The sequence below is a fragment of the Notechis scutatus genome, chromosome 3 (assembly GCF_049901735.1).
Source record: "Notechis scutatus isolate UNSWTSFEM ecotype Mainland chromosome 3, rNotScu1.2, whole genome shotgun sequence".
NCBI lineage: Eukaryota > Metazoa > Chordata > Lepidosauria > Squamata > Elapidae > Notechis > Notechis scutatus.
The window spans coordinates 14307900-14319038 of record NC_142011.1 but is presented as its reverse complement, the minus strand read 5'-3'; the positions used below and the strand labels follow the sequence as shown (position 1 = coordinate 14319038).

The 11139-nt window shown below is 40.6% G+C and overlaps 1 protein-coding gene across 1 annotated transcript in view; it reads left to right on the top strand.

Annotated features, from left to right (window-relative positions):
• The first annotated feature begins 526 nt into the window (after positions 1-526).
• The window catches only part of CDH26 (cadherin 26), a 48233-nt gene continuing 37620 nt past the window's right edge, over positions 527-11139 (top strand). The window contains exon 1 of the mRNA XM_087959226.1: positions 527-756. Coding sequence (XP_087815352.1) covers positions 700-756 — 57 coding nt within the window. The 5' untranslated portion in view covers positions 527-699. The remainder of the gene's footprint in view (positions 757-11139) is intronic.

Here is an 11139-nt window from a genome sequence, read left to right as displayed (position 1 = left end):
CAAAGATGAAAGAAAGAGGAGAAGATGACTGCAGCAACATGGATAAACTGAAAACCCAGATTAGGAATAAGAGCATATTGGGAGAAATCTATTTTATGTGGTTACTAGGAGTTAAAAAAAAATAACTCGATGGCACATCATCAGTCAACCAAAAAAGTTTAGTCTTGCGTGGATAAGTACTAGAGAACTAAATTACTACTGTTTAGTAATATGGAAGGACTGTCTGCTCATTATGCTTTTTTTTTTCCTGTAAAGAAAACAACAACAAAAAAGCTACTTCCCAATGATTTGCTAATTTCTAAATCGGTTTTACTTTTAAAAAAAACAACTTACTTTCCAATTTTTACTTTGATTCTTGCTTTAACCCAAAGCAAACAACAACAAGAACCTGCCAAGTGGCTGCAGTGGATTCCTTAGTGGGAAGGCGGAGTAAAAAGAAGCCGAGGTACTACATTTCCTTAAACCGTAGCTGTTGCCAAGGCAATCAGGCAAAAAAATGAACAGGGTGGGGCACGATCCTTGAGTCCGGCGAGCAGCGTTTCCTCTCTCTCTCTCTCTCTCTCTCTCTGTGTTTCCCGCCCCTCTTTAGCAGGTGGCCAGTTTAAAATCTCAGCGCACCTTCGTTGACTCTCCAGTCGAGCGCGCTGCCCCGGAGTATCCGCCCGCCTCTCTCGGCCTCCAAAGCCCAGCGGTACCACGATGCCGGCTTCGCCCCAGGGCAAGTGGGGCTCTACCGCCGCGCGTTTCCTCCTGGCGGTATGGAAGGGGAAGGGATGGGGGGAGGCGGGGAGGGAATCGGGGAGCAGATCCTGATGCTGGAGCCCCATGATTGACAGTTTGCCCGCCGCAGCTGCTTGTGTTCTGGACAGCACCAGCCAGGGGGTTCCCTTGTGGAACACGCGAGACTCTGGACTGAGAACCCCCTTTTCCAGGCAAAGTTTCGGCTAGCTGCAGGTGGCTTCCCTTCTTTCACTTTGTGCGCTGTTGACCTTGGCAACCCGGGATGAGAGTCTGTAGAGATTCTTAGTCATCCAGGTCGTGGTTGTTCTAAAGATGCTTTTTCAGGAGGCAACTGGACTTCCTTGTTTTTTTCTTTTCTTTTGAAGACTTTTAGCTATACAATTTGGGATGAATACCCTTTGAAAGGTGTGGGAATAGGAATGGATTTCCAGAGGAAAAATTGCAGACTGCAGGAACCAGGAGCACCACTCATGTGACCCTGAGGACACAAATAAACCTCCAAGTGTTTCAACAACCCTCTAAAAGAATGCAAATGACCAGCTGTCTGCAAGGAATATAAATCCTTCCATTCCCCACCATCCTGTCAGAGCTGAAGAAACTTCTTGGAGGAGAAGAGAAACTTCCTCAAAAGAAAAAAAAAAAACACAAGAAAATCCAGTTGCCTCCTGAAAAAACGCCTTTGGGACTGGAATATGCCTTGTGTGTGTGTGTGTGTGTGTTGTCCAATCGCTTCTTAAAAACTTCCAGTTTTTACAACTTCTGGAGGCAAGTTGTTCCACTGATTAATTGTTTAACTGTCAGGAAATTCCTCCTTAGTTCTAAATTGGTTTTCTCCTTGATTAGTTTCCACCCATTGCTTCTTGTCCTTCCCTCAGGTGCTTTGGAGAATAGCTTGACTCCCTCTTCTTTGTGGCAGCCCCTGAGATATTGGAACACTGCTATCATGTCACCCCTAGTCCTTCTTTTCATCAAACTAGACGTACCCAATTCCAGCAACTGTTCTTTATATGTTTTAGCCTCCAGTTCCCTAATCAACTTTGTTTCTCTTCTCGGCACTCTTTCTAGAATCTCAACATCTTTATTACATCATAAAATATCAAAGGGTAAACTTAATGATTAAACCAAACAAAAGAGAAAGAAATTAAGATAATTATTAATTGATAAACAAGTAAAACGAACTAAAGATAATGTATTTTATATTCTCATTGTTATGTTGGTCACCTCAAGTTAATATACAAAACCAATGTTTCTGTCTCCTGTTTTCCCCATCAGAAACATCCTATGAGGTGAGCTGGGTTGAGTACATCCCATTCATATTTTCTTCTAAGACTGATTAGATGGCTGAATCTTCTGCTGCAAAAAAATCTAATTGGAGAGCATGATTGATGACTTGGCTATGGACATTTTTTTTGTTGGATGATACACCCAGAGGGGTGGGGGGAAAACCAGGATAAAGGGTGACAGTGAATTATGTATCTCAGAGTTGGCTATGCCCAGATTAGCACCTGATGTAGAATGTTACCTTCAAATAAATCCTCTTTGGTTTTGGGAGTGTGGCTCAAGGGTCATGATTTAATTGGAGTAACTGCCGGAACCCTGACACTCTGCCCTAATGATACCTTCCAACCACCAGTTCACCAAACTGCTTAGAAAGTTAACAACCGGTTCACCTGAAATGGTGTCAACTGGCTGAATCCCACCGCTGAATCCCTCCCTACCTGGAGAAGAAGGACGGACTTCAAAAGGAACAAGCTGTTTCCAAAGACCCAAAGAAAAATGACTGGTTCCCTCCCCCTCCCCTGGCATTTCATCGCCCCCCAGAGAATTTTGAGGGTCCCCCAAGAGGGTATACAGAGCTGCTTGTGACTTGGGGGGGGGATGGGGATTATCTGCAGATTAAAAGTAGGGTTAATTCCCACGTGGAAATGAGAAATCAGAGGGGATGGGGCAGTGGTGGGATTCAAATAATTTAACAATCGGTTCTTCTCCCTAATGATTTCTTCCAACAACCAGTTCGCTAAACTGCTCAGAAAGTTAACAACCGGTTCTCCCGAAGTGGTGCGAACTGGATGAATCCCACCACTGGTTGCAGTGTCCTGGGGTCATGTGTTGAGCTTTTGCGAACTTTTGACAAGCAAAGTCCATGGGGAAGCCAGATTCATTTAACCACCATGCTACTAACCTAACAATTACAATGATTCATTTAAAAACAGTGACAAGAAAAGGCATAAAATAAGGCAAAACCCAACTAAAAATGTTTCACTTAGCAATATAAATGTTGGGCTCAACTGTGAACATAAGTCGAGGATTACCTGTGAAGATGAATACAATGCTGAACTTCTCACTTCCTGTTTCATAGCAAGGCATATATTTAAGATAGCACAGTGATTAGAATGAAGTATTGTAGGCTAATTCTGCGGACTGCCAGCAGTTCAGCAGTTCAGTTCCCACTGGCTCGAGGTTGATTCAGTCCTCCATCCTTCCGACGTCCATAAAATAAGGACCCAGATTGTTGGAGGCAATATGGTGACTCCGTAAACTGCTTAGAGAGGGCTGTAAAGCACTGTGAAGCGGCATAAATCTAAGACCTGATGCTATTGCTATATATTTGATTTTCATAGTGGGACCCATGTATCAATAATTTGACTTACAAAATAACAGAAAACAGAGTTGGAAAGGACATTGGAGGTCTTCTAGTCCAACCCCCTGCTCAAGCAGCAAAACCTGTTCCATTTCAGACAAATGGTTGTCTAATCTTTTCTTAAAACCCTCCAGTGTTGGAAGACCCACAACTTCTTGGAGGCAAGTCATTCCATTGGTTGATTGTTCTCACTGTTAGGGAATTTCTCCTTAGTTCTAGGTTGCTTCTCTCCTTGATTAGTTTCCATCCATTGTTTCTTGCTTTGCCTTCTGGTGTTTTGGATAATAGCTTGACTTCCTCTTCTTGGTGGCAGCTCCGCAAACATTGGAACACTGTTATCAGATCATCCTTCTTATCATTAAATTAGATGGCAACTCTAAAAAGACCATCAAATACACTGCTCAAAAAAATAAAGGGAACACTTAAACAACACAATGTAACTCCAAGTCAATCACACTTCTGTGAAATCAAACTGTCCACTTAGGTAGCAACACTGATTGACAATCAATTTCACATGCTGTTGTGCAAATGGAATAGACAACAGGTGGAAAGCATAGGCAGTTAGCAAGACATCCCCAATAAAGGAGTGGTTCTGCAGGTGGTGACCACAGACCACTTCTCAGTTCCTATGCTTTCTGGCTGATGGTTTGGTCACTTTTGAATGCTGGCAGTGATAGCATGAGATGGAGTCTACAACCCACACAAGTGGCTCAGGTAGTGCAGCTCATCCAGAATGGCACATCAATGCGAGCTGTGGCAAGAAGGTTTGCTATGTCTGTCAGCATAGTGTCCAGAGCATGGAGGCACTACCAGGAGACAGGATAGTACATCAGGAGATGTGGAGGAGGCCGTAGGAGGGCAACAACCCAGCATCAGGACTGCTACCTCCGCCTTTGTGCAAGGAGGGACAGGAGGAGCACTGCCAGAGCCCTGAAAAATGATCTCCAGCGGGCCACAAATGTGCATGTGGCTGCTCAAACAGTCAGAAACAGACTCCATGAGGGTGGTATGAGGGCCCGACGTCCAGAGGTGGGGGTTGTGCTTACAGCCCAACACTCTGCAGGATGTTTGGCATTTGCCAGAGAACACCAAGATTGGCAAATTTGCCACTGGCGCCCTGTGCTCTTCACAGATGAAAGTAGGTTTACACTGAGCACATGTGACAGACATGACAGGGTCTGGAAATGCTGTGGAGAACGTTCTGCTGCCTGCAACATCCTCCAGCATGACCGGTTTGGCAGTGGGTCAGTAATGGTGTGGGGTGGCATTTCTTTAGCGGGCCTCACAGCCCTCCATGTGCTCACCAGAGGTAGCCTGACTGCCATTAGGTACTGAGATGAGATCCTCAGACCCCTTGTGAGACCATATGCTGGTGCGGTTGGCTCTGGGTTCCTCCTAATGCAAGACAATGCTAGACCTCATGTGGCTGGAGTGTGTCAGCAGTTCCTGCAAGACAAAGGCATTGATGCTATGGACTGGCCCACCCATTCCCCAGACCTGAATCCAATTGAGCACATCTGGGACATCATGTCTCGCTCCATCCACCAATGCCATGTTGCACCACAGACTGTCCAGGAGTTGGGGGGTGCTTTAGTCCAGGTGTGGGAGGAGATCCCTCAGGAGACCATCTGCCACCTCATCAGGAGCATGCCCAGGCATTACAGGGAGGTCATACAGGCATGTGGAGGCCACACACACTACTGAGCCTCATTTTGACTTGTTTTAAGGACATTACATCAAAGTTGGATCAGCCTGTAGTGTTTTTTCCACTTTAATTTTGAGTGTAACTCCAAATCCAGATCTCCATGGGTTGCTAAATTTGATTTCCATTGATAATTTTTTTTGTGATGTTGTTGTCAGCACATTCAATTATGTAATGAACAAAGTATTTAATGAGAATATTTCATTCATTCAGATCTAGGATGTCTTATTTTTGTGTTCCCTTTATTTTTTTGAGCAGTGTATTTTATGAGTTGACTCATGATTTAACTGGGGTAACTATCCAAGGGCAGTAGCTCTTTTGAATTCTGCTGTATAGTGCAGTGTTGGTGTGGTGTCGGGGGTTTCTGGTTCAATGTGTGGAGGGTGAAGGATGTGAGTTTGTGTTTATTTTTATGGCCATGGTCATGATGTGCACTGAAGATGGTGTTTGATTTCGTTGTACAAGGTGCAACAAGTAAAGTAAAGTAAACTAAACTGCCAGAATCCTGACACTAGACATGCTTCTTTAGAACTGTATACATTTCTAAGTCAGTTTTCCTCAAAAGTTTCCACTATAAACTCCTGACATAAACAATGTCTTGGCTTGTCCTTGGATTAATACTTGGATAATGTTTCAACCACATGTCCCACTTCTGAGTCACCAAGAATAGGTTATGTATTCATAAAACGCATAAGCAAATAACATTAGAAATGTTTTTGTTTCCTCCTTCTGAGCGGTAAATAGCTCTGAAGACCATTTTCTTATTTTTGCTTACATGGAGTAGGTTCTAGAACCTGCAATGTTTCATATTGCTCTACCTAAGAATGGGTAGCTTTTGTCATTTTTTTTCAGAGTGTTGGTTTTTGTGAATCGTGGAATGGAAGAACACAGGGGTGGGCTTCAAACATTTTAGCAAGGGGTTCTCTGCCCAGTTGCTGGGTGGGCGTGGCCTAGTTGGCCTCCTGCACCATGCCTGGGCTCTGGAGGCTTTCCTTGAGCCTCTGGGAGGGCGAAAATGGCCTCCCTGGACTGTGGAGGCCCTCTGGAGGCCAGAAGTGGGCCCATTTCCGGCCTTCCAGAACTTCCGGGAGGGTCATTTTTCACCCTCCCCATGCGTCTGTGCATGCCCTGCACTTACCTGCATCCAAAACAGGCCATGTGGGGACTCCTGGAGTCCTGGGTGGGGTGAGCAGGGCCAGCCAGGAGTGGGACTTGGGGGTTCTCCGAACTGCACGGATTCTTAGCTAGGGGCTCTTCCAAACCTCTGCGACTCCCCAGCAGCCCACCCCTGGAAGAACATAAGAATGGCTCTGCTGGATCAGGTCAAACTCCATCTTGGTTTCTCACAATGGCCAACCACTTACCTCCAAGATACTTACAACTAAGAATAGAGACATACTTTTCTTTAGGTAGCGTTCCCTGATGCTGTGTATGAACCATGTTGCTCCCACACAGAAGAAGCATCATTTATGAAACACACACACAAAAAATAAACAAGGTGGCAACAATCTTCACTTTTTAAAATAATACCCTGTGAACACCTCTGATAGAGCCCTAGAATTAATATCACTGGAACTATCTTTTTCTCCATGGATTTATTCAGTTTCTAAATCAATGTTATCCAACATTGTTTCTGGAAGATGAGTGAATATGAGAAGAGTTGGTTGAAAATGTCCTCTGTTTCTTCTAGATGTTCCATTGCTTGTTTTGATAGTTATTTCTGCGCATTTTTATTTTACAATATTTTATTTATATCATTTATAGATTTTGTATAGTTTCATATAGTCTTGTCTTTTTAAAATTGCAAGCCACCCAGAGTTAAATAAATGTCAAAAACAAACAGACAAATAAACAAATAAGTATTTTTTTTCCCTGGCTATCTAATTTAATCTGAATTTGGTTTTCGAGGACACTGTGTATGCTAGGTTGAAGATCAACCTAGCATACGTTATGTTGCATAATTCCCTTGAAATCTGGCAGGGTTTTCTCAAAAAATGGAGCTGGGGTTCATAACCATCGACCAGGTTCAATTGGTGGCCGGAATGGGGCTTTCCCTACAACTTAATGAAGCTAAGGATGGGTCTTCCTAAACTAGAAATTCCTTTTCAGCTCAAACTATTTTTTCTGCTTATAGAATTAGTCATAATATGAATCAAAGGTATTATGGTATGCACGTAAAGACATCCCTTTGAGCCATTATATATTTAAAGCAACGAATGATAATAAATCTTGCAAGACTACCTGTAGATTCTCTGGTGTCATAAGCAAGGAGACCAGTTCTTCCTTTACATCTCCAAGCACATGTCTTTATTTCCATCATAAATCAGTATAAAATAACATCGATAAGAATTATGACCATTTCAATAATAACAATGAAACAATGAAATTTAAAAATGCCTAAAAGCTAGCATTGCCAACATAATGTTCTACATGTCAATGACAACTTCAGCTTCAACCACAACAATACACAAGCACACAATAGATCAAACTCAAGGTAAATCACTCCAAACCTGACTGCAGGAAATACGACTTCAGCAACAGAGTGGTCAATGTCTGGAATACTCTACCTGACTCTGTGGTTTCTTCCCCAAACCCCAAAAACTTTAATCTTAGACTGTTGACCTCACCCCATTCCTAAGAGGTCTGTAAGGGGCGTGCATAAGTGCACCAACGTGCCTACCATCCCTGTCCTAATGTTCCCTTTTATTCATATTCATTTCATGTATTCATAATCAGTTTTATATTTATATCTGTTTTCTAATACATGCTTGACAAATAAAATAAATAAATAAATAATACTGTAACACTACTGATTTCTTTATACAAGATTTCTTCATATTAAAACAGACTTTAAACAAGAAATGAAAATGTTCCTTTTTTAAAGATATACCGTGAAATGAACAAATAGTTAAGAAGATATTAGATTGTGTAGAAATGAAAAGATTATTGAAAATTTAGCAGAAAGAGGATGTAGAATATTATCAAACATGGAATTTATTTTACCAATGGTTAGAAAAAAGGGGTGGAGATTAAGAATGTAATTTGTATTGTTAAGCAAATTAAATACCTAGACAACACAGTGTTTATAAAGCACCATGAAATGTACAGTATTTAATAGAAATTTTTTTTTTAAAAAAAGATTCCTTTACATCACCAGCTCAGCTATGAGCATGGAGATTTGATCTTTTTATTTTTGGATTGATTATACAGCATGAAGGTAATGTCTGAACTGAGCAATTATACAATTAGACATGACGATTATTGTATTATATGTCAGTGAGCTCAGATTTTGAAAGCTATATCAAGAAGTTGTTGTAAGTGATTTTACATTCTTTCTTGGGATAGGACAGATGCTTGGATTAAGGTGCAGGAACTTTGTCACACAGTTTTCTGTTCTGTTTCTGTTTGGCATGATGAAATCTTGCATTCCTAAGGTTAGAAATGCGCCATTGCAGTTCATTTCATCATTTGGTATCAACCTAGGATTTATCTCATATAAACAACCATTCCTTTCCAAAACTCAGAAAAAAAGAATATTGTAGAATGTGTCTAAAGTACAGGGCATACTCCGTGGCCTTAATGGAGAGAGCTGTTTTTCCTTGACTGAGCTTAAAAATGCTGAACAGGTTAGTATTTGGATGAGAACACCAGGAAAATTAAAAAATAAATGAAAGCCAGTTTAGTGTTGTGGTTAAGATGCCAACTTAGAAACCAGAAGTATTTTAGTCCGGCCTTAGGCATGAAAGCCAGTTGGGTGCCTTTGGGCCAGTCATTGTTTCTCAACCCAGACCACCTCACAGAGGGAAAATAGAAGGAGGAGTGAGTATTAGATATCTTCACTATCTTGAGTTATTTATAAAAACAATAAATAAAAAAAATCTAAGGATTTACTAGGCCTAGTAGGAAATTGACATATTGGAAGAAGGCTGTGGCAAATCACTTTCATAACATAACCAAATGAATGAAGGAATGAAACCTAATAGCAATAGCACTTAGACTTACATATCGCTTCACACTGCTTTACAAAGGTGGTTACTCTAGGTGGTTTACAAAGTCAGCATATTGCCCCCAACAATCTCAGTCCTCATTTTACTGACATCAGAAGGATGGAAGACTGAGTCAACCTTGAGCCTGGTTGAGATTTGAACTTCCAAACTGTTGGCAATCAGCAGTCAGCAGAAGTAGCTAGCAGTACTGCATTCTAACCATTGCCCCACCATAGTACTTATACTGTATAACGTGGACTAGAGTGGAGCAGTAACTTAAGAGAAACTTTACTTTTTCTGTTTCACAAAAAAGATCAGTGGTGAGAACCTAGATTTATTGCCATTAATTTTATGTTAAATGGCTAAGAATTGTTTATCCATGTCCTTTTTCAAAACTTTATTTTCCATCCAAGGAAGTCTGAGCTGCATACTTAAATCTTGAGAAGTAGGCTAAGCTAGTCAATGATCTGGTTAGCCAGTTTGACTTCAGACCTCACGCAAGAAAGATGAGGCTGGTTTGATACAAGACAGAAAGCATATTCAAGGTGATGAACACAAGTTAAATATATAAATCCCAATTCATGTTGGTTTTCAGCCAGAAGCATAGAAACATGGGGTTGTGTTTAGAAATCTGAGAGGGTACATAGAATCTCAGTTAAGTGCCTTTCTGGAAATCTTTCACCTAGGGGAAAATACTTTTGTTGGGAGATAAATGTAATTTCATGGAGTAAGTTATCATCACTGTTTTAGTTGGGAGTAGTCCCCTATTCTGTTCCTTGGACTTTCAGAAAACATAATGTATGGAATTGTGGTAGGACTTTTGCCTTCTTAAATTGTTAGATCTGGCAGGTGGTACAGTACTTAAATGACTAAGCCACAATGAACACATCTATTTATAAAAATGACTAAAGTAATTTCCTTACTACTGACTTACAACAGATTTTAGAGTCCTCGGTAATGGTGATAGTCTTTTTAAAATGTCAGCAATGGTTAGATGTTGTGTGAAGTTTCTATAATTCATTAGTGGGAAAGTGACTGAAGGAGAATACATCCCAATTGGCAACTGGGAAAAACATTATATGGGAAGTAGAAATGTATCATACATTTTTCATAAAAAATATAACCTAATATGTCTACCAAAATACATTAAATAAGTATTCTGTTTTTCCATTGGAATGGGTGCCGAATAACCTCTTTCCTAAATAGTGTAGAGTCTTTCTTTCATAGTAATATTTTAGAAACATGTAGATAAGTGCTTCAAGGCCCGATTTAGAAGCACAAGGTCAACTGTAGTAATACAGCAAGTTAAACAAGCTTATTGTGCTTAGTTAGATGGAGTTTGTTGCTAATTGACAATTGCATTGTAGTTCATATAATCCTTTTAAGAAATGTAGCCTCCTTACTAAGTCTTTCTTGCCAAGGGAAATTGTTGGGGGACTGACACAGAACGGGAAAAGCTGGTAATGTGAACAGACCTGATTCTACTTGCTAAGATCATAGAAACATAATATATGTCACAAATTTTGAGGAGGAGGTAAATAAATGGGTTTTGTTCTTGTTCATGGTTGAGAAACCAGGAGCTCAGTCCTTTTAACATCACTTCTATTTTGACTTTTTAAACCAACAACTAAATAATCAATGATTCAAAGCAGGTTTGTTTTCTTTTTCTCAACAAGCAAGATACCATCACTGTTGTGTCATGTTATAAGTGCTGTTAGGTAATATTTGTTTATAGGTCATTTCTAAAACAATTTCTTTTCCTGTGAAGTGCTTGGGACATTACATTTATAAGAAAGTTGAATATCAATTTATACCACATTTGAGTTTAGGGAAATAGAATGAATCACCTTGCTTCTTCTATCTTCTGTCTCTTTTCCCTTCTCATCTCCTGCTATGCATTCGTTTGATGGTGGTATAACATTGAGTCTTCAATAGTACAAATTAAAACCAACCATATCCCTGTAATGAGGATTTTAAGCCAAAGCTTGAAAGCATTCAAGCATGCATCATGGTTAGTACCTAGACATGGTGAAGGTCATCAAAAGTTAAATATTTCCCCACAAGTCAAA